The sequence below is a fragment of the Salvia splendens genome, unplaced genomic scaffold (genome assembly GCF_004379255.2).
Source record: "Salvia splendens isolate huo1 unplaced genomic scaffold, SspV2 ctg1168, whole genome shotgun sequence".
Classification (NCBI taxonomy): domain Eukaryota; kingdom Viridiplantae; phylum Streptophyta; class Magnoliopsida; order Lamiales; family Lamiaceae; genus Salvia; species Salvia splendens.
Genome location: NW_024598720.1, coordinates 218,801 through 243,182, shown reverse-complemented (window position 1 = coordinate 243,182; position 24,382 = coordinate 218,801). Strand labels below are relative to the sequence as shown.

The 24,382-nt window shown below is 49.3% G+C and overlaps 1 protein-coding gene across 1 annotated transcript; it reads right to left on the bottom strand.

Moving 5' to 3' along the window:
- Window positions 1-22,780: 22,780 nt before the first annotated feature.
- On the bottom strand, window positions 22,781-23,329 carry LOC121788871. Its single transcript, XM_042187463.1, has one exon. It carries the CDS (start codon window positions 23,327-23,329, stop codon window positions 22,781-22,783), a length of 549 nt encoding a protein of 182 aa, XP_042043397.1.
- Between the last annotated feature and the right edge of the window lie 1,053 nt (window positions 23,330-24,382).

The following is a 24,382-nucleotide window of genomic DNA, read 5'->3' as shown; positions in this document are numbered from 1 at the left end:
CACCACACAGTAGACACATGAGGGTTTATCCAGTTAAAATTTCACACCAAAATCATAACTTTTGATCGGTCAAATCAAAGTCGAAACTCACTAAACTGTTACATGCCAAACACGATTCTGGCAGGACTGCGCAGTTCAATTGTAAAATTCGTTAAAAATTCATCCGTCATCGATTGAAGCTGAAATTTGGACACAACACAGAAGACATCTAAAACCTCATCCAATTAAAATGTCGTGCCAAAATAAGATCGTTTGATTGGTCTAACAGTCGTCGGAACCTACTGCCCATACACAACAGTTTTCATGCTCAACACCCACAAACCCTAGTTTGTCTATCATACTTCCTCACATACATATTCATGCTTCCACATACACATTCATGCTTCAAAACGGATTCACAACCATGCCTTCCTCATCACACATAATATTCACAATTGATACATCCACACGCACACACACACAAACATGCACACATACACTCGCACACACATATTCTTGTGCAAACTCCTTTCCCAACCATTTAGTTCTTAGATCTACAATTCTCCACTCAACTATATGTATGGGGGTTCAAGATTACAGATTAAATAGTAAGAATGAGAAAGATCGATCAAAGTATGCCTTTCCCTTGGAGAACAATCAGTAGAAACGACGAGTGGTTCGATTCTTCAACGGAAAACTCCAATCAAGGCAAAGATGAAGAATTTTGTGAAGAATCAATTTGGAGCACTTGAGAGAGAGGGAGAGAGATGGCGTGTGGGAGACAGTGAGGGGGGGGGGGAGGGGGCGTGTGATACTGGGGAAGATTAGGGTTAGCGTTTTTCTATATTTATATATTCAAGGATTTATTCCCACAGTTAAATAAAACAATTAAAATTTGTGGAAGAAAAATATAGAGGTCAATGAATAAATTTCACAATTAAAACAAAATAGGTGTGTATTGAGAGAGAGAGAGAGAGAGTTCGAAATATATGCTATTTAATTATCATAGGAATTGATTTGGTATTTACTTGGATAGAAAGAATCCCACAAAATAGGAACAAAATATTAATCCCTTTAAAAAATAGGGGTGGATCGAAAATGGTGATTATTTCCACAAGGAAATAATTTAAATCCTAATTTAAATAGAATAAGGAAAGATTTGGCAAGATATGGTAAACAGAAACCATTTCAAGTGAGAGAAGCTCTCCCTTCTCTCTAGAATTCGCCCTCTCTCCCTCACTCCCCTTTGAGGGAGGTGAAATGTGATTGTTGCATCTGACACATGGTGAAGTCCGGTGGTGAGTTGCCGGAGGGGGATGCCGCGGCCATGAAACACACGACGCAGCCCCTCTCCTCGCCGGAATGAAAGTTTCATTCGATTGCACAATCAAAAAGGGTTGGCACGCCTCACCCGGAGAAAGCTTGATAAGCCCTCAAACGAGCCGGTCTTGAATCTGGTTCGGAGGTTAGTAGAGCTAAGAATAAGATGGTTTTTGAAATGGCTGATACACTCCTTGCCGAACTCCGTGGTGAAATGAAGAAGTCGTCGGAAAATAAGCAAGTCCCAATTGGGGAGATGTTGAGCTCTCTTGCTCAAATGGCAAAAGAAGGGAGCGTTCAAACGAGCGAAATGGAAGGGCTCGAAGGTGAGGGGATGGCCGGAATGTCACCGGCGCCGGCAGGCCGGAATCTTGGAGGTTCAAGCATGGAGAGGAAGATGGTCAACCGGCTGCCCATGGCAAGTTCCATACACCACGTGAATGATGGGGTGGCATGTGAGTTGTTAGATGCATGTGACTCACAAAAGGAGGAAAAGACAAAGGTAACTTTACATGGACAAGTAAATGATGGTCCATTTGAGGAAGTTGTCATTTTGAATTTAAAATCAACACCATGTGCTATCCACCTCCCTCTCGGCAAGGATGGAGACAAGAGGGAACGTTGCCCCGCCGCTGGAGCGCCGGAGTGCTCGCCGGAAAACCCGGTTTCGCCGGCGAACGATTGGAAGGAGGCTAAAGACCTCTTCTCACAAGGAGGAACGGGACCCGTGGTGGGAGTCCCAAACTCGCACAATTTCGGAAAGGCCGAGCCAATCACACTTGACGCCTGCAAGGTCACACCTTTGGGGACGGCCGAAAACGTTGAAGGTACCCCATGTCTCTCCTTTACCGATTTAGAAACGGAATTCCTCTCGGAGAAACTAGGACTAGCCATAATTGGAAAGTTCTCCCACTCACTCCCATCTACATTCCAAATTCAAAAAAGCTTAGGGTGTATGGGGCTAGTGGGCTCATTAACTTGGAAGTACTTAAATGCTAAGGTCCTAAGCGGTCCTTATGGGAGTCCAGTGTGGTTTATTGACATTCACCTGATGAGGGTGTTAAAGTGGGCGCCGGACTTTGATACGTTCTTCGAGTCACCGATCGTTGCCGTGTGGTGCAATATCATGGGACTACCGACTCACCTTTTTGAGGAATCAGCCCTCATGACGATCGGCAAGCTATTAGCAAGCCATTACAAGTTGACCATGCCACAATCAATCAAACCCGGCTCTCTTTTGCTAGGATATGTGTAGAGATTGATGTCTCCAACCCCCCGACGGAGGAGATCATGCTAAACATCCTAGGCAAACAATCAAGATACAAAGTAGCATGGGACCGTATCCCATTGTTTTGCGAGAATTGTAAGCATGTTGGGCATGTCATTGATGAGTGTCATGCGTTGGGAAGGAAGGGCCGTGTTGGAGGCAAGGATTACCGAACACCAACCAAGGCGTTCTATCCTAGCCATGACCATAAGAGCATCTGTCGAGAATGACGTCCGAAGGCGGCGATTAGGGTTGGCACGTCACCGAACAGTGATCACACGAACAAGGAAAAAGATAGTGGCAACCAAGAGAAGAACAAGGAGGGCACAATGGACGTCGATCCGTTGGCTCCTCGAGCGCTCCTTGGGAGTCAACCAAGCATGGACGAGGATGGATTCCAATTGGTGTCGATGAAGAGGAAAGGCAAGGCACATAAGGGAGACATGCACTCCAAAGATCTACACATCGACAATTTGCGATTGACAGACAATGTCGCCACGGTGTCATTCGATCGAGATGACTCTAGTGCGAACGAGCCGAGCACTTGCTCAATAAATGTCTCATGTGGGCTCCCCAACCGGGAGAAGGAAGGTTTCATCGAGGAACTCGATCCGTGAGGGATCGTTCATCGCGGGGGTATCCCTATTGCGGGCCTCAATTAAGTGACGACCCTTGGATTTTGTGATGCAAAGGTTGCACCGTGTTAATTGTAATAGAATAGTGAAGAGTACATTGATGACCACTCTAGTTGGTAGGGAGGCCCTCGTTGTACTCTAATTAGTTTTTGCGAGTCGTCACTTTTGGGCGGCTCGGTGTTCTTGGTTGTTTGTTGCAAATGTCCTTAGTAATGCACAGGTGTGGGTCCGCCTTAACCCTCCACCCTCGTAGTGCTTTTAATTAAAAGAAATGGTAAGATTTAATTGGATTTTAATTGAAGGAATGAATAAACAAGATACCAATTAAATCTAAAAAATAATTCCTTCTCCTAATTAATAGGAGAATTCGAAAATTCTCAAGGAGTGGCCGAAAATTCCAATAATTTGGAGTGGCCGAAAATTCCAATAAAGTGGCTAGAATGATTATGCATGATCCCACTTAATTTAATTCACACATTGGAAATTAAATCACATCATCTCACATAACTCACAACAACTATTTTCACATAATTAACTCAATCACATAAAAATTAAATTTCATAATTGAATTTCCCAATCAACATCCTCATTAATAAAATAAAAATAAGTCACAAATTTTCAGGGTGCTACAAGGTTTCTGGGTCAATTCCCCCTCCCCCCCCCCCCCCCCGACAAGAGAAGTTCATGGAAGTAGCCATGCATGACTAGGACATACTTGCCCATGTCATGGCCCCCTTCCAATACTTCACTCCTTAAATGCTTCACTGCAAGTCCAGCTCTTGCCTTGGTGGACACTTCTTCAAACCACTTGGGCTTGTTGATCAATGGCCTATTGGGTTCGTCAACCTCTCAAGGGCATTGCCAATAGTGGCCAACAGAAACACCTTGAGATGACAATCCGCAGTATGCCACTGAGCGTGCAATTCCTTGTCCTCATCTTGTAAATGGAATGTAGGAGGACGGTCCTCACTGAGAACCAACTTCAAGTCATTGACCAAGAGGTCAACATCAAGTCTATTTTTCAATCCCTTATATAATTCAGAATCATGCTTCCTCGAACTAAGTATCGAATAATAAATATCCCAAGTAGTAATCATCTTTCGTTCAAGCTGAGAATAAACACCAATAATATAAACATGTAAAATTTCACAGAGTTGCAAATAACCACAAAACAATTCATCCATTTTACATCCACAAAAATCAAGCACAAACGTTCTTCTTCTTTATTTTTTAATCAAACACCTTCACGGTGGAGGGTTCGTGGGTCCCTCATCCCTATATTTCAAAATAAGAGAATTATATATCATGGCCACCCAAAGTGGTGTTTCGACAAAAAGCTACGAGAGTAGTAAGCGGTCTAATCCAACATGGTTCGGACCTCATCCTACTCCATCCAAAATACAAAACAAACGAACAACTATTCTAGGTAGGGTCGTCCCCTCGGACTCAGATATTAGGGATCCCCAATTCCTCCATGCGGACCATGGCCTTCAGTAGCTGTGGTGGTGTATTGATGGTCATGCGGTGGTATACACTCTTCTCGGCACCCATTTTTGTAAGGAAGTCAGCCACCTTGTTACCTTCACGATGGATAAAGGATGCACGGAAGTGAATTTGGCGTTTGAAGACAACTATCCGTGCCACTTCGTGTCTAACATGAGGCAGCACCCAACTTGCACCGTTGAGGAGATTGAGCGCTTGCTCGGAATCCACCATGAGCCATATTGGTCGATTACACTCCTTTGCCAAGACCAAGCCAAGGTGAATTGCCTTGAGCTCGGCCTCCATGGCCGAGTGTGCATCAAGTGGTGTTGCGAAGGCGGATATCATCTTCCCCGTGGAGTCTTGGACAACTCCTCCCCCTCCGGCCTTGCCCAATGTGTGCAAAAGTGCACCATCCGTGTTGACTTTTATCCATGATCCGTCCGGGGGTTGTCATTTGATCGACATAGCGAGTGGCCTCGGGACCCTTGTATCGGCTTCGGTTGGTATTTTCATGTGGAGTTTCATGCCTTTTAATTGTTTCTGCTTTATGCTCCCATTAGTCATGCAATTTCGGATAAAAGTTTGTACCTGCCGGACCACGTTGTACGGCTTGAATTGGACCATTTGGTAAAGGCTTCTGTTTCACTCTGCCCACAGGAACCACATAATGAGGTATGGCATGGAATGGCTAAGTTGTTTTTTGCTTGGCTGCTGGGTTCTTCGCGACCAGGCCTCAAGTCTTTCTGGGATGGTATCGTTGATCCTGATTGCGGGTGAAGACCCTTCGAACCAGGCGTCAAATTCTCTCCACACTTTGGTTGCCCCAGAACCTTGTATAAAAAGGTGTTGGAGTGACTCAATACTTGGCCTGTGTGGGCAGCATTGGCATTTAGATGCCATCTCCATCTTCCTCCATTGAAGCTTTGTATCGACTGGGATTCGGTTAGATAGCAGCCTCCAAACAAATATGGAAATTAAGTTGGTAAGGCCAGCCTTCCAGATGTCATCCAAGTCCCGGATGATAGGCCTCTGAGTTCGGATGGTCTCCCATGTCGTGGCAACAGAGAAGTCCCCGAGCCGGGAGAGGCTCCATCTTAGGGTGTCTGGCTCTCCGGATACGATTGGTCTGTCAAGGATTTGCTTGATAGCTCGTTGCGAGAGTCCGGCTTGGGCATGAAGGAGTCGGAGATTGGGTTCATACCATTGTCCGTTTCGGATGAAGTCTCCAACCAGGTCCTTCGAGCATCCTCTTTCATCGAGCCAAATATCCTCCAAAAATAAATCTTGCCGTGCCCCACCACCCACCGAATGTGCGGTTGTGCTTGGGCCCGAACTTTCATTAGCCTTTTCCATGTTGAGCTATTCCTTCGCGAAGGCCTAGCCGCAAGCGGTGAAACCGTGCTACAATACTTGGCCATTATGTACTTCGCCCAGAGTGAATTATTTCCCGGAATCTCCACCATAATTTGATATTGAAGGATCTTAGTACCTCCTTGGACTTGCGGATGCCAAGGCCTCCCTCGGCGGTGGGAAGGCAGATTTGATCCCACCCGATCCAATGTGTCCTTTTCTTTTTGTTTGAGGATTCCCAGAAGAACCTGGCCAGTTGTTGATCAAGCTGTTTGAGAGCACCGGCTGTTGGTTCGATGGCTTGAAAGATGTGGATTGGCACCGCTTCTAAAGTACTCTAAATGAGCGTTAGCCTTCCCCTGAAAGATAGGTGCCTATGGGCCCATCCGGAAATCCTTGATGCAACTTTCTCCCGAAGAAACATGAACATGTCGGTTCGCTTAACACCTCGATAAATGGGGACGCCCAAGTATAGGAAAGGAAAGGGACCTCGTGTGAATCCTCCTTCCAACTGAATTGAGGTTGCCCACTCATCATGTATCTTGGCGATATAGAAATTACTCTTGGCGAGTTTGATTTGTTGGCCCGAAACCTCCGCATAGTCTTCAAGGCAAGGCCTTAAACGCCTAAGGGAAGTAGTAGCCGCTTGTGTGAAGATGATGATATCGTCGGTATAGGCTAGGTGACTTATCTCCGTGCAGTGCCGAGTTGCCTTAAATGCCATATCTTTGTGTCCCAATATTAGCTTATCAATCGCCCTTGATAGGTACTCCACCGCAATAACGAACAAAGCCTCGGATCTGGGGTCGCCCTGTCGAAGGCCTCGGGTAGATTTGAAGAAACCCGAGGGGGCACCATTAATTAGCACCGAGAACCAGCATGTGCCAATACATCTTTCAATTATGGAGATCCATGCCTCAAGGAATCCCATCTGTCGTAGGATCTTGATGAGGAACGGCCACTGGACGCGGTCATAAGCCTTAGCCATGTCGATTTTGAGGGCAACATTCGGGGCAGGCACATCTTGCCAATTCGTGGAACATCTCTTGGGCGAGGAGCACATTGTCCTTTAGAAGCCGTCCTTTCACGAACCCACTTTAGTTCGGGCAATGACTTGGGGGAGGAATGGGGTTAACCTTTTTGTGATGATTTTGTTTTTTTTTTAATTAAACACCATCATGGTGGAGGGTTCGTGGGTCCCTCATCCCTATATTTCAAAAGGTGATGAATACAAAACGTGGCCACACCCGAAAGTGATGTGCTTTCACAAACTTAGGAGTAGTATGCGGTCCGTAGCCACATGCCCGGACCTCATCATACTCCCTTTCAAAAGTCAAATTACAATTAAGCAAAACCAATGGCTATACCCTTCTGTCCTCCAAAGCAAGAGTTTATTCTTCATCCTCATTTTGTACCCGAATGTTCGGGATTCCCATTGCATCCATCCTAGTTATTGCTGTAAGGTGTCTTGGCGCCGTGAGGGCATTCATACGGCAGTAGTTGGTACGTTCCAAACCCATTTTAGCGAGGAGATCTCCGGCCTTATTCCCTTCCCGATGGATGAAGGCGAAACGCATGTCTCGTTGGCGCTTGAGGGTTGCAAGCTGCGCCATCACCCGGCTAATGTGGGCCGGACCCCAGCTTGTGCCATTGAGGAGCTTGACCGCTTTATGTGCATCCGATTCAACCCAAATAGGTCAATTGAATTCCAAGGCGAGGGTCAGCCCAAGTTGGACGGCAAGCAGCTCCGCTGCAAGGGCCGAGTGAGCCGCAAGCGGCGAGGCAAAGGCTGCAAGCATTTTGCCCTTGTGATCTCGGATAATTCCTCCTCCCCCGGCTTTATCCGCCGCTTCCATGTATGCACCGTCGGTGTTGAGCTTGATCCCGGGATCATCCGGCGGGTACCATTTGATTGCCAATGCGAGAGGCCTAGTTCTCCTTGGCTAGGCCTGGCTTGGGATAGTGATTTTGAGGCGAACTCCTTTCCAATGCTTCATCTTGTAGATTCCGTTGGCCATACTATTTCTGGTGAAGACTTGTACTTGCCAAACCACATTGAATGGCTTAAATTGCGCCGATTGATGGTGGCTCCTATTCCGTTCTGCCCAAATGAACCATAATATTAGATGCAGCATGACCCGACTGAGGTGTTTCTTGCCGGGTTGCTGGATTCTCCGTGCCCAGACTTCAAGCGTTTCTGGGATAGTGTCATTGATCTGGAGGGGTGGTGAAGATCCCTCAAACCAGGAGTCAAACTCCCTCCATACCCCGCGTGCCCCATCCCCTTGAATGAAGAGATGTTGGAGGTATTCGATCCCCGGTCTATGTGGGCAGCATTGGCGTTTGGACGCCAATTCCATTCTTCTCCACTGCAGCTTTGTATCCACCGGGATCCGGTTGGACAGGAGTCTCCATACAAAGATAGCAATAGAGGACGTGAGACCCGCTTTCCAAATGTCATCAAGGCCCTGGACGATCGGCCTTTGGGTTCGAAAGGTCTCCCATGTTGTAGCTAGCGAGAACTCCCCATTATGTGATAACCTCCATCTCGGCACATCCGGCCCCTCCGAAATGATTGGCGTGTCAAGAATCTTCCGGACGATGTGTTGTGCTAGGCCGGCTTGCGCTTGGAGAATCTGCAGCTTGGATTCATTCCAAGATCCATCTATAATGTAGTCAGCAACATGAACAAGAGGGCCTCCCCTATCATCGAGACTAAGTTCCCTCAAAGGAACCTCTCCAAGCCATAAATCATCCCAAAATAAAATCTTTTCTTCTCCCACCACCCATCGAATGTACGGTTGTGCCTGCGCCCGAGCCTTCAAAAGCCTCTTCCAGGTAGGGCTACACCTCCCCGAGGCTCTAGCTGTGAGTGGGGATGCCTTATGGCAATATTTAGCCATCATGTACATAGCCCAAAGACAGTTTTGTTCCCGGAACCTCCACCATAGTTTTATATTAAAGGCACGTAAGACCTCCTTGATCTTCCGAATGCCCAAGCCCCCTTCGGCCGTGGGTAGGCAAACCTGGTCCCATCCTATCCAGTGCGTCCTTTTCTTCTCATTGCTCGACCCCCAAAAGAAGCGAGCCACTTGCTGATCTAATTGCTTGAGGGCGCCGCCGGTTGGCTCAATAGCTTGAAAAATATGTAAGGGGATCACCTCAAGTGTGCTTTTAATCAAGGTGAGTCTCCCCCCAAAGGAGAGGTGCCGATGAGCCCACCCAGAGATCCTAGCCGAGATTTTCTCTCGAAGGAACATGAACATATTCGTGCGCTTCACCCCCCGGTAAATAGGGACTCCTAGGTAATGGAAAGGAAACGTACCTCGGGAGAAGCCTCCTTCACTTTGGATTATGTTTGTCCAGCCGTCATGAGCCTCGGAAATGTAGAAGTTGCTCTTGCCGAGGTTGATTTGTTGTCCGGACACCTCGGCATAATGATCAAGACATGCACGAAGCCTCCGGAGGGGGTTCACGGCCGCTTGCGTGAAGATGATGATGTCGTCCGCATAGGCGAGGTGGCTGATCGCCATGCTGCCTCGGGTTGCTTTAAATGTCATCTCTTTGTTTCCGAGGATAAGTTTATCAAGTGATCTCGAGAGATAGTCCGCAGCAAGGACGAAGAGGGCGGGGGAAATGGGGTCCCCTTGCCTAAGCCCATGAGTGGATATGAAGAAACCCGTCGGGGCCCCATTAATAAGAATCGAGAACCAGCATGTCCCAATGCACCTTTCGATGAGCGCCACCCATGGCTTGGGGAAGCCCATTTGCTTGAGGATTTTTAGGAGGAACGGCCATTGAACCCGATCATAGGCCATAGCCATGTCAATCTTGATAGCAACATTAGGGGCTGGTGTACTTCTTTGGAGCTCATGAAACATCTCCTGTGCATTAAGCACATTGTCATTGAGTAGCCTCCCTTTGACAAACCCGCTTTGATTCGGTGCGGCAATACATGGAAGGAATGAGGCGAGCCGCCTCGAGAGGACTTTAGTAATCACCTTGTTGATCACGTTACACAAGCTAATGGGCTTATAATCTCCCCAAGTCTCGGGTATAGGCTTCTTGGGGATGAGTACGATACTCGTGGCCGTGAAACTTCGGGGAAGGAAAGCCCCACCAAAAAATTGTCTAACCGCTTTCACCACGTCTGGTCCCACAATGCCCCAACAAGCTTGGAAAAACAAAGCCGAGAAGCCATCCGGGCCGGGCGCACTGTTGGCTGAGATATCGAAAACCGCTCGTTTCACCTCATCTGCATCCGGAGTTTTGGGGAGGTCCGCCAGTTGCTCCGAGGGAGGGAGTTGATGTAAGAGGCTGAGGGCTCTCTTGAACCCAACGGATTGGCCTCCATTTTGCCCTTCTTGATCTCCTCGTGGTTGTCTCTTTCGTTCTCCTTGCAAGTGTGATCAATGTCTGGGGGAGTGCCATCCGTAGTCGCTACCTTCGGGCGCCACTCTCGGCGGATGGTCTTGGGGACATGGCTAGGATCAAACACCTTTGCTGATGCTCGGTGGTCCTTGCCTCCAACTCGTCCCTTCCTTCCTATCTCGAGTGGAGAGGATTGTGTTGAAGTCCCCTCCAATAAACCACGGTATTCCTTCCGAGCCTTGGTTAATATCCCTTATCTTTTCCCATAGGGCATACCGCTCTCCTCTCGTGCATTTAGCATACACGGCCGAGATCATAATAGGGGTTGAAATCCGAGGACAGGTGAACCTCCCATGCAGCAGCTGTTCCGAGTCGTCCACCACAACAAAATCCATCCCTTCCTTCACAAAAATCCAAATTTTCCCATTGATGTTCGACCCCTTGTAGGACAGCCCCAACACTTTCGAGAATTTGTCCGGGTTAGGGGGGGTAAGCGGCTCCATTATTGCAAGAAAGCAAATATTATGAGATTTAAATAGTCTTTTAAGGACATTTTGGGTTGACGCGTTCGCGATGCCCCTAACGTTCCAAAATAGAAAGTTTAGTGACATGATTAACAAGAGAAGTTCGTACTTGGCGGGATTGACGCCCCCCTTGGAATTCAATGATTTGAAGGTCATTTCCTCCATGAGGTGCCGCGGCCTCCAAAAGGGCGGGATTGGCTCCATCATCTTTTTCATTGTGAGAAATGGTATCTTCCAAATTTTCCTCATCTTCCATATCATTCTCCATAAAGTTCTCTCGAGCCATGAGGGAGAAATATCGATTGGTACTCATGTGACTTGATCACCCTTGTGCCTCGGTTTTCTCTAAAGCAAAGGGTTTAAAATAGCCTTCACAATCAGGCCGGCCTTCCTCAGCATGTTATCGATGGCATCATTAATACACCGATCCTCCATGACGAACAGGATATCCTTAGGTGGAACCTCTCTAAGCATGGGGAATTCACGGTGGCTTCGACATGGGACACACTCCGAGGGCGAAACCCGATCATCCAAGGTTTGGGGGATGTTTGGAAGGCGGGACTCACCAACTCAATAGCCATCTTTATCTGGAGGCTACTCTCCAATCGGGTGCCGGTTGACACAAAACTTCAATGGCGGGAGATTGAGCTAGCCTCTAAGTGCCAATGCTGCCCAATTCGACCGAACATTGAGTCCCTCCAGCACCTCTTCATTCAGGGATTCGGAGCCCGTAGAGTATGGAGAGAATTTGATGAATGGTTTGAAGGTACATCCCCCCGCCTCTCAATCAATGACACAATCCCAACGAGAATTGAAGTTTGGATGCAAAGATGCAATCAGCCGAATAGGAAGCACCTTAGCCGAGCCATGCCCTACCTCATCCTATGGTTCATCTGGTCGGAGAGGAATAGGAGCCGACACCAAGATACAAGATTTAAACCCCACAATGTAATATGGCAGGTCCACATGTACATCCGGAATTCTATGGCAAACGGGTGCCTGAAGCCGAAGCACTGGCGAGGAGTTAAACTTGGAATTAACATCCCTCAACAAGCGGAAGCCATTCGGGCATTGCCTCTCGCCATGGCGATCAAATGGGAGCCACCGGACCCCCCTTGGATTAAAGTGAATACGGATGGTTCCTTCAATGAAGCGATCAACAAAGCAGGAGGGGGAGGAGTCATTCGCGATTTCTCGGGTAAAATGCTTGTGGCCTTTTGCATACCTTTTGAAGCACAATCGGCTCTGGAGGCGGAATTGTTGGCAATGATCCACGGGCTGAACATCGCCAAGGAATTTGGCCTCCCTATTTGGATCGAATCAGACGCCGAACAAGCTATCAAATTGATTAATGGGGCAGGATGGGGACCGGCGCTAGCCCGGGAAGCCATGGCGCATCTGATCCTTCTTAAGCGTCAACTTAAATTCCGTGCCACCTTCATTCACCGGGAGGGAAACAAGGCGGCGGATTTCCTTGCGAGAATGGGACTAGGGAGAGATAGAGGCCAACAAATGCAACAAGACTCGGTGCCGAGAGAGCTTGCGGACCTCGTCCGCATGGATCAAATGGGTCTTTCACATGTTCGTACCCTAGGAAGGGACGGGGACTAGAATTGTTTTCACTTGCTTCTTGCTCTGTTTCCCTACTCTGTAGCTCTGTGTAACTGCTCGTGGTGTTTGAGGGAGTATGATGGGGTCCGAACCATGTTGGATCGGACCGCATACTACTCTTGTAATGTTGGTGGCACACCACTTTCGGGTGTGGCCAAGTTCTGTTTAATTGCCTTGTTGAAATATAGGGATGAGGGACCCACGAACCCTCCACCATGACGGTGTTTGAAAAAAAAAAAAAAAAAAAAAAAAAAAAAAAAAAAAAAAGGTCACCCGAAGCCAGGTTCACTTCTCGCCGCGCCATACCCACTCCTCTTGGCTTAGGGGTTTGCTCATCATCAACGATGATCATGTCCTTACTCCCCGTACCTTGCATATCACCCAAAAAGTCCGGTCCCGACCACTCCGCCCCCGAATGCACATTGGCTTTCGGGTTCATCCAGATGTTGCTTTCCTTTCCCTTGTGTTTCCCTTGTTGTTTCCATTCCATGTTATTATCGGTCTGCCTCGGTTCAGCATTGTTCTTCTTAGCTCCTATTCCTCCATGTTGTGGCTGTTTTGGTGTTGCTACGTTGTAGTTTCGTTTTGGAGGTCGGTCCCCGCCTTCCCGGAAGCATAACAAACTTCACTTTTGTGACCGACATGTTTACATTCTCTACAATAGGACGGGATCTTATCCCACCTTACTTGCTGCACCAACCCGCCTACTCTACAGTACAAACACTCAAAGTTAGAGAGAGAAGCTCTCCCTTCGGATGCCGATCAATGAACCACACTGGTGTCCCTTTGGGTCCACTAAGGAGCCGAGCATAATCCGCCACGTCCTCAAATTGAAGAAGAATATGTTTGGCGTTAATATATTTCCAAGTATAGCCACGACAAAATTTAATACTGTCTATGGCCTTTTGGATTTGATAGGAAGCCGGGATTGAGTGCGAGAACTTACCTACAATAGCATGGTCGAGAGATGAAGCTAACCTTTGGATTTCTGACCCGGAGAACTAGATGGATGGCACTCCGTTTGACGTGGAAGCAAAGCCAACATTTTGGATGTTCTCCGGGACAAAGACTTGCGGGCCTTCAAAAGCCGATGTCACTCGCACCATGTCGGCCATGGATTTTGGCTTGGTGGGGTTCCTCACTCCGGGCTCGGTATTGCCTCCTAAGGGGTTGTTAATCGGATTACCTTTCGGTTTAGCCCCGAGGTTTGTGTCGGTTTGCGGACCTTCACTCGGGTCCCTCTCGTTCATGGTGTCGTCGGGAGGCCGCTGCGTTTCCATTTCCATCTCGGTCCGCATCAGGTCCGTCGCTTGCATGTCCGAGGCCGAAGGCGCGGGCATGTCTCGAAGGGGATTGCGGATTATCTTGGTCTTCGGCCATCCCGTTCCCTCTAGTGCTGCGCCAATTTCGAATGATGCTCAGATTTTCCGGTTCCTTCCCTTTTCGAGAGGTGGGAAATCTTCAAGGGATGGGCCATTCTCAATGCGAGGCACGCATGAGTCGATATCTTCTACTCTCCTATTTGGAAGAGGGGTGGCCTTCGTCGTGTAGACCGTGGCCGGTGGGGATCCGTCGCATCAAGCATTTCCGCCGCGGCCAGGTCTATGATTTGGAGGATATCACTCTTTGTTGTCTCCATTTGCTGCATTGGTAGAGATGAACAAGGCTCCACATGTGACTTCCGGTTTTGGAAAGGGACAAAAACACTTTCAGAAAGGTGATTTGTTCCCATGCCCATTTCGGGCAAGTTGACTATCTCACTCCCAAATGTAATTTTTGGCACACATACTACGGCCAAATCCTCTTGGGATACACTTAGGAAACCGACATCATCACCTCCAACGGTCGTCTTACTCATGGCGGGTCCATGGTCGGAGGGTGGCGTCACCGCAGCTGCCGGGGCATCTCCGTGAACCACCACCTCCATTTGGACTCCATCCTCATTGCATTTAGGGCGATCAAGGGCGGAGCTCGGGCCAGAGGTCTCGGGCTCGGAGGTCTCCTCTCCTCCAAAGTCGAGCTTCTTCTTATGTTGTTTGTCTTCCGGGAGTGGGGAGGGTACGAACCTTTTCTGGCCATGACCTTTGGTGAGAGGTGCCGGCGTACTCTTCCTAGCCCTCATCCTATTATTCTTGCTTTGCATTTTCACTTCTTTGGCCGAGATCTTTGGTGTTGGGTCATCGCTTGAGTGAAAAACCATAAGTTGGTCCGGGGGTCCGGTGGGGCTGGGGTGGGGTTCGGGGGGGGGGGGGAGGGGGTCCAGCATGACCGTTCGAGGGAATGACCGGCCAAAAGATGACCTCGTGGGCCGGTCGTGGGGGCTCACGGTTTAGAGCGAAGGGCAAGGTCGGGTGTTGTGGTGGTCGGCGTGGTAAGAGTCGCGGAGGGTCGTGGGTGTGTGTGGATGGACGGCGGTATGAATCGAAGTGGGGGGATTGCTAGAGAGAAGGGAGAGCGTCTCTCTCTAGATTCTTAGCACATTTTTACACGAACGCTTGTTTGTGATATTGTTATGATTTTGTTAATCACATCATTGCACAAGCTGATGGGGCGATAGTCCCCCCACGTTTCGGGCGTGAGCTTCTTGGGGATGAGGATAATGCTCGTTGTCGTGACGCTCCGGGGAAGGAACGCCCCAAGGAAAAACTGTCTCACCGCCTTCACCCCGTCTTGTCCAACAATATCCCAACACGATTGATAGAAGGTGGCCAGGAAGCCATCCGGCCCTGGCGCTCTATTTCCGGATATATCAAACACAGCTCGCTTAATTTCATCCTCATCTGGTGGCTTAGGGAGGTCCCTTAGTTGATCCGAGGGTGGGAGTTGATGGATCAAGTTAAGATCCGGTTCTTCAAGGATCGGGGATGTAGGGGCAAGTAGGTTTTTAAAGAAGTCTACTGCCGAGCTCTTGATCTCTTTTTCACCCGTGACTTCAAGTCCATTCACAGAGAATCTATGGATGCGTAACCGGATCCTCTTCTGTTTAACCCAACTTTGGTAGAATCTCGTGTTCTTGTCTCCGTCCGCGAGCCACCGGAGAGCCGCTTTCTGGCGCCAGTAGTCTTCCTCCATTTTGAGGAGGAGGATCTAGTTAGCAATGTGCTTGTTCACCAAGGCTCTATTCTCGGCCGAAGGATTTGTCTCGAACTCGCACTGGGCCGCGGCCACATTGTCCTCCATTTCTTTGACATTGGCGTGTATGTTCCCGAATACTTCTCTATTCCACTGCTTGAGTATCTTCTTGGTTCTCGCAAGCTTGATCTGGAGGTTAAGCAGGCCCTTAGCCTCGGTAGGTTGGGTCCAGGCATCATGTACAAGATCAAAAAACTTTCATGGCAGATCCACATGTTTTGGAATCTGAAGGCCTCCGGTGGCGGCTTGTCGACCGTTGGTGCGAGTGGAGACATGTCCTTGCATGATCCCCAATTGCTTACCGTTGGCACACATGACTCCCAAGGCCAATTGGGGGTTGGGAGAGCTAAGTTACCAGAAATGGATAAAGGAAAAAAACTACCTTTGGAAAGCTCCTTTGTCCCTTACCAACCGAGGATACAAGACCCATGTGCTGCAAAGGACGCCTTGGAGGGTGCGTTAGTCAACATAACCGAAGTGGAAAAAGGAACAAACTCCCTTTTGGAAATTGGTAATGTCTCCTCGCCGAAAATGGAAATGAAGACAAATGTCCCTTTGGAAAGTGGGTTGGCACCTTCCCCTCTGATGGAGACACACCCAAGCTGATATACAAGGACAAGAAGATGGATCCATTGATCATTCCAAGTGGGCCAATTACAAGAGCTAGAACTAAGAAGATAAAGGAGTCCATGTTGCTTTTAGTTGTTGAAATAAAAGTCCAATTACAAGACCATTCTACATTGGGCCAAGTGGTGAATATTATTCAAGTTTGTGGGCAGCCCAAGGCTTGAAGTTTGGAGTCACTACATATCACATTTTGGAGGCCCAAATTGATGATACATGATGCATTTTCGTCCAAGTTGGAGCAGCCAAAATGAAGGGTCCATTTTAGTTACATTTCATGTTAAATAATTGACTTTAGATATCCTAGAGTTATACCAAAGGCTTAGGAGTTACTTTTCTTTTATTATGAGTCATTTTTAAGTGTCTTAAGTTGTACTAATGATGTGAGACTTTCAAGAGTCCATTCTAGCCTATAAATAGGCTTGTAAGCATGTCATTTGAAGACACCTTTGATCAAATACGAAAATAGACTTTGTCTTTGTGATTTTTTTTTTTTCACGGTGGAGGGTTCGTGGGTCCCTCATCCCTATATATCAACAAAAGGCCATTACTTGATTACAAGAGGACCAATCTTTTTTTTTATTAAAAGCACCCCGAGGGTGGAGGGTTAAGGCGGACCCACACCTGTGCATTACCAACAGCAATTGCAGCCAAAACAAACAACCATTGAGCCGCCCAAAAGTGACGGCTCACCACGACCAATTAGAGTACAACGAGGGCCTCCCAATAAACTAGGGTGGTCATCTAAATACTCTTAGCATCCCTATTACAATTATAATGATGCAGCCATCGCATCGTCAAAAACTTAAGTCCGTCACCTAGTTGAGGCCCGCGATAGGGGTGCCCCCACATGGGACAACCCCTCCCGGATCGAGGTCCTCGATGAAGCCCTCAATTTCCCGGCTTAGGAACCCACATGATACACTCATTGAGCCAATGCCCGGCTCATTTGCACCCGAGTCGTCGGCCCTAAAAGTAACCGTTGCTACGTTCTCCTTAAGATGCAACTTATCATTGTGGAGAGCTCTGATGTACCCATCACCCTCGTGGACCTTTCCTTTCTTCTTCCTAGACACCACTTGGAAACCATCGTCATCTATCTGGGCTTGCACCCTCGGTGTTGCTTTCAAGCTAGGAGCCGCTTCCGCACCGCTCTTCTCTTTGTGTGTCCCCGGCTCGGTCTCCCCCTTTGGCATAGACCCTTGGCCCGGCTCCGGGTTGTGGGTGCCATGCACGTTAGTTTTCAGCCTCCATTCCCGGCGGATGGGATTTGACGCAGAGTGGGGTCGGCGGGGTTGTGGTGGTCGGGTGGGATCCGTGGTGGCCTGCTCCTTTCTCCTCCCTAGGATAAGGCATGTTTCCTTGACGTGCCCAACATGCTTACATTCCGCACAAAATAGGGGAATCCGATCCCATACCACCTTGTACCTAGTGTCTTTGCCTAGGATGTTGAGAATGATCTCCACCGGTGGAGGCGTCGAGATATCAATCTCAATACACATCCGAGCAAAGGTGAGTCGGGTTTGGTTGAAGGTCGCATGGTCCACTTGGATTGGCTTCCCCAACAACTTGCCAATCGCAATGAGGGCTACTTGGTCATAGAGATGGATCGGGAGTCCCACCACCTTACACCAAACGGCGGCAATATGTGTCTCAAAAAATGTGTCGAACTCCGGAGTCCATTTGAACACCCGCATTGGGTGATGCTCGACAAACCAAACCGGCGCTCCATTGGGACCATTGAGCATCCGGCCGTAATCTCGTACATCACGGAATTGGATTAGGATGTGCTTGGCGTTAACGAACTTCCATTTGAATCCATCGACGAAGTTGATGTTGGAAAGGGATTTTTGGATTTGTTGTGGTGTTGGGAGGGTGTGGGAGAACTTTCCGATAATGGCGTGCCCTACCTTGTCCACCAAGCACTTTGTTTCCTCGTTTGAGAATGTAAGCGAAGGGATCCCTTCACACCATCCGAATGTCCCCATCTCCGTGTCGTGATCAGCATCAAGGTTCACCGCGTCGGATTTCGGTGGTCCTCCACTATCCAGCCCGGCACCCGTGTTCGCGGGCTTTTCATCTAGATCTGGCTCAACAGGTTGGGTCTCGGCTTGAGCGGCCTTGTCCGTGATGAATTCCAGCGAGTGACCCAACGTCGGCGGACTCCCAACGGGGGAGGCCACGTCGATGCCTACCTCAGACGCCGAGTGCTTGGGTAGGATTTCCGGCTGGTCCCTGTCCTGGTCCAGCAGCTTGTCCGGCGGGTCCGACGGGTTATCCGGCGCCGACGGCTTCCCGTTGAGCCCGGCCTCACCCCCTCCATTGTTATCCTCGGCCTTGAAATTTGTACCATCACCAGATTTGAATTGCAAGAGGCTTTGACCCATAAGGGAGTCACATGTCTCACTAGCTAGTACATGCCTATCCTTTTCCGGAAATGGTGCAGTAAGAGTGGGTGGGTCAAAAAGCATGTTGGCACCATACCTTTCCGAGGATGTGTCCTCGTCCAAGACAGCTGCACTCGCAGCCGCCTCCACGCGCGTTGACCGGAGTACCCCTTGTGCAACGGCCTCATTCACCTCCGGTAATACACCCTCCAGCCGAGTTCCGGTCACGACTTCCGGCTGGTGCCTGGCCGAGCCGTCCTTTTGTCCCATGGAGAAACGGAGCTCCCCCGCGAGTAATGGGAGAACTCCCGGCACCACCTCAAACGCTCCGGTGCTGGCTTCAAAAGGGCCAGGTCGTGCCTTTCTCTTCCATCGGCCCTTCTCTCTCTCCCCGGGCAGGGAGCTCCAACCGTCTTTTCCGGCAATGGCGCTACCTCCACCATTAGTTCCGGCAATAAGCTCATCGAACTCAAAGACAATCTTCTTCCTCACCCTTCCGGTCTCCGTCAATGGCACACAAGCGCTGCGTTTTGTATTACCACCGTTTTTAATGGGGTGGGGAGTGGCTGACTTTTTCAAATTCCGTTTCGCATTAGTTGGTCGGAAAACCCATTTCGGCGAGGGAGAGGGACTCGTGCCCTTGACCTCCTTCCCCGGTGAGTCCCTTCCGGGCTGGACCATGACCAATGTTAGGCCGGCCGCATATCCACCTCACCCAAAGGTGAGGGAGACCGTCGGCGTTGGACGTGAGATGGTTGGGGCAAGACTTTCTAGAGAGATGTGGGAGCTTCTCTATTCTCTTGTTAATCTACAAGAGGACCAATCTTTCTAAAGCTAGAGTGACAAAAACAATTTACACCATACCCTATTACAATAACACAACAAGAGTAAATAGGGGTCAATCTGGGGATGGACCGACACCCACATACTCTACGGCGTCCGGTACAAAGCAAGATCGGTGACCACTTTCCGTGCCTCGTGCTACTCTCGTTCATTATCTCTCACCCGAAGATTGGGGACTCCCATTTCGTCCATCCGGATGATGGCTCTAATCCTTCTTGGAACATTTTGTGGGGACATTTGTTGGAAATTATCTTGTTCCACTCCCATTTTGGCGAGCATATCAGCCGCTTTGTTGCCCTCCCTATGAACGAAGGTGGCCAAGAATATATGTCTACGTTTGAAGCCATGCAAAAGGGCCATGACGCGGCGAATTTGTGTCGGGCCCCAAGTCGTGCCATTGAGCAACTTAATAGCTTGTTCCGCATCTGATTCAATCCATATGGGTAGGTTGAACGCCTTCGCTACCTCCAACCCATAGTGTATGGCCATGAGCTCGGCCTCAAGAGTCGATTGAACGACGAGGGGGGTTGCAAATGCTGCCAGCAATTTCCCATTGTGGTCCCGAACAAGACCCCCTCCGCCACCCTTGTTTGTTGCCTCAAAGAACGCCCCATCCGTGTTAAGCTTGATCCATGTGCGTTCCGGGGGGTGCCACTTAACCGGCATAACTAACGGTCTCGGCCCCCTTGTCTCGGGGTGATTCGGATGGCTCATTCCAAGTTTCACTCCCTTCCAATGCTTCGGCTTGATGTGACCATTGGTCATGTTGTTGTGGATGAACATGTGAACCTGCCAAACAACGTTGTACGGTTTGAACTGAATTTGTTCATGTCGACTCCTATTCCTCTCCGGCCAAAGGAACCACAGAATGAGGTATGGAATGACTCGACTAAGGTGTCTCCTATCATGCTGTTGGGTCCTAGCGGACCACACTTGCAACCTGTCCGGGATGGTGTCGTTCACCCTAAGAGATGGGGCCGAGCCTTCGAACCAACCGTCGAACTCCCTCCAGACACATGCTGCTCCCCACCCTCGGATGAAGAGATGTTGAAGGGACTCGGTGTTGGGCCTCCGTGGGCAGCATTGGCATTTCGACACAAGCTCAATCTTCCTCCATTGGAGCTTGGAGTCAACCGGTATCCTGTTTGACAATAATCGCCAATTGAAGATTGCAATAGATTTTGTAAGGCCAGCCCTCCAAATGTCGTCGAGACCTTAGATTCTCGGCCTTTGCGTACGTATAGTCTCCCAGGTCGTAGTGAGCGAGAACTCCCCGAGCCGAGAAAGCTTCCATCGAGGGACGTTCGGTTCTCCCCCGACGATTGGGGCATGAAGAATTTGTGTGATAACCTCTTGTGGCATTCCAGCCTGGTTGTGATGTTGACGTAACTTAGTCTCATCCCAAGTTCCACCCCCAATGTAGTCCGAGACCTTGGCCGATGAGGCGCCCCTATCGTCAAGGCAGATCTCGCGAAGGGGAGATTCACCAAGCCAAATGTCATCCCAAAAGTAGGCATCGCCCTGACCGATCACCCATCTAATGTGCGGATTTGCTTGATTTCTCACTTTCATTAGCCGCTTCCATGTCGGGCGGGGAGGTTTTATGACAATACTTGGCCTTCATGTATCTAGCCCAAAGGGAATTTTGCTCCCGGAACCTCCACCAAAGTTTGATACTGAAGGCCCGGAGGACTTCTTTGGTCTTACGAATGCCGAGACCCCCTTCAGGGGTGGGGAGGCAGATCTGATCCCACCCAATCCAATGTGTCTTTTTTCTCTCTGTTGACGATCCCCAGAAAAATCGGGCCATCTGCTGATCCAATTGCTTAAGGGCCCCGGATGTTGGTTCAATGGCCTGGAAAATGTGCAGCGGCACCGCTTCAAGTGTGCTTTGGAGTAGTGTAAGCCTACCTCCAAAGGAGAGGTGTCGATGAGCCCACCCCGAGATTCGTGCAGTAATCTTTTCCCGAAGGAACATAAACATATCTGTACGTTTCACACCACGATAAATAGGAACTCCAAGGTACAAAAATGGGAAAGTACCTCGTGCGAAGCCTCCTTCATTTTGTATAATATTGGCGCACCCTTCATGTTGTTCGGCAATGTAGAAGTTGCTTTTTGCCAAGTTAATCTGCTGCCCGGAAACCCCGGCATATGTCTCCAAGCAAGTCCGCAGCCGCCTAAGAGGTCCCTCCGCTGCTTGTGTGAATATCACAATGTCATCGGCGTAGGCGAGGTGGCTTATTTCCATGCAGTGGCGAGTAGCTCTAAAAGTCATCTCTTTCTTTCCCAAAATGAGCTTGTCTAATTTTCTTGAGAGGTACTCAGCTGCAATTACGAAAAGTGTCGGAGATATTGGATCTCCCTGTCTGAGGCCGCGGGTGGACTTAAAGAACCCGGAGGGGGCGCCATTGACCAGCACCGAGAACCAACACGAGCCCACACATCTCTCAATCAAAGAGACCCACGGGGCCGGGAAACCCATCCGGTGTAGCACTTTCAAAAGGAAGGGCCATTGTACTCGGTCGTAGGCCTTAGCCATATCGATTTTTACCGCGACATTAGGGGCCGGCGCACATCTCGAGAGCTCATGGAACATCTCCTGTGCCAAAAGACATTATCATTGAGGAGCCGTCCCTTCACAAATCCACTCTGGTTTGGTGAGATAACCATAGGGATGAGCGAAGTCATTCTCTTCGACATTATCTTTGTGATAATCTTGTTGACGACGTTGCCCAGGCTAATGGGGCGGTAGTCACTCCACGACTCCGGCACAAGCTTTTTTGGGATGAGGACAATGCTTGTGGCCGTGACGCTACGTGGGAGGTAGGCACCCCCGAAGAATTGTCCTATAGCCGCCACCACGTCCGGCCCAACCGTCGCCCAACAGGCCTGGTAGAACAAGGCCGTGAAACCATCCGGCCCTGGGGCACTGTCCCCGGAGATGTCAAAAATAGCCTTTTTAACTTCCTCTGCGGATGGGGGGTCGGGGAGAGCAGCCACTTCATCCAAGGGTGGGAGTTGATGGATCAAATCAAGGTCTGGCTCGGACAAAGTGAGGGGCCCCGGGGCCAGGAGGTCTTGGAAGAACTCCACCGCCGAACTTCTTATCTCCATTTCGTCCGAGATCTCCCGGCCGCCCACATTGATCTTGTGGATGCGCATGCGGATCCTTTTTTGTTTGACCCAACTTTGGTAGAATTTAGTATTCTTGTTGCCCTCCCCTAGCCATCTTAGGGTAGCGTTTTGTCGCTAGAAGACCTCCTCCATTTTAAAGAGTCGAATGTACTCGGCAATGCATCTATTGATCTCTGTCCTGTTCTCCGGGGTTGGCCTTTCTTCGAAATCGCTTTGGGCCAGTGCGATTTTCACCTCCATATCCCTGAGGTTGTTATGGATGTTCCCAAAGGTCTCCTTGTTCCATACCTTTAGGATTCTCTTTAGTCGAGCAAGTTTGATTTGGAAATTGAGGAGGCCTCCGGACTCCGTCGGTTGGCTCCAATCTCCCCGAACAAGGTCCTCAAATCCCTCGTGCCTAACCCACATGTTTTGGAACCTGAATGGCCTATCCCCGCTGTTGTTGCTTGTCACTTTGCATCTTACCAACACAGGCCCGTGGTCCGAGGCAATCCGGGGTAGGTTCGTCACCCGAGTAGTTTCCAAGGTTTGTGCCCATCGTTCGTTCACAAGGATTCTATCCAATCTTTCAAAAAGGCCATTCTTGGCCCACGTGAACTCCGACCCATCAAATCCCGGGTCTAGTATCCTGCAGTCCTCAATGGCCTCCGCAAAGTCCACCATTTCAGCTTGGCGGTTTGTGTCACTCCCTACTCTGTCTCGCGGATGGAGAATGGTATTGAAGTCCCCTCCAATCATCCAGGGTGTACCCTCCAAAAGTATAGAGCACTCCCTCAATTCATCCCATAAATGAAGTCGTTCGGTCCTCGTGCATTTTGCGTAAATCGCCGAGACACACAAGTGGCTAGCAAGGCGAGGAGATCCAAAGAGCCGGATAGGGCCTGATCCGTATCTCTCTCGGCCACGAAGCTGGCCCCTTCCTCAACAAACACCCAGATCTTCCCATTTCTATTCGAGCCTTGGAAAGCCAGCCCCAAAGCCTTTGAGAACTTCTCCGGGTTAGGGCTTGTGAGCGGCTCCATTATTGCAAGAAAGTGAATATTATGAGTCTTAATTAATCATTTAAGAACATTTTGGGTAGGCGCGTTAGCAACTCCCCTAACGTTCCAAAACATAAAGGTGACAGACATGATTAATGGGGAAGTATCTTACCCGGTGACCGTGAGAGGTCCCCCTGAAATTCCACCATTCGTAGTCGTTCCTCTCCTAGGCATTCCTCCTCATGCATGAGCATGGGATCTTACCCATCGGCAAAAGGGATGGTTCGGGGAATCCCCTCTTTATCTCCATCCCCCTCCAGTTCATCATCATCTTCTAAGAAAACTTCATTCTCCATGAGAGAATAGTATTGGTTGGAGCTTAGGACATTTCGGGCTGCTTGGGACCCTCGGCCCCTTGCCGCTCCCCGTGCGCCCCCTCTCCAACAATTGAACGCTCCTCGTCGTGAGGGCGTGTACCCGTTCGTGGCTCCATGGAATTCACCACCACGATGGGTAGAGCTAGCAAGCAATCCGACGGTTTTATAGAAGATTTCTCGGCCATAGGAACTCTCACCACCTTCATGGAGGCTTGCAACCGGAGCCAGGTCAAAGTTACCATGCACTTCGCCCATGATGTCCAGACCCGACCACTCCCTTTGGCTGCCCCTTCGACCCTTTGTTTTTCTTTTGATGTTTCCACTCGTTATTGCTAGCCATTTCCTTTGGTTGTTCCGTT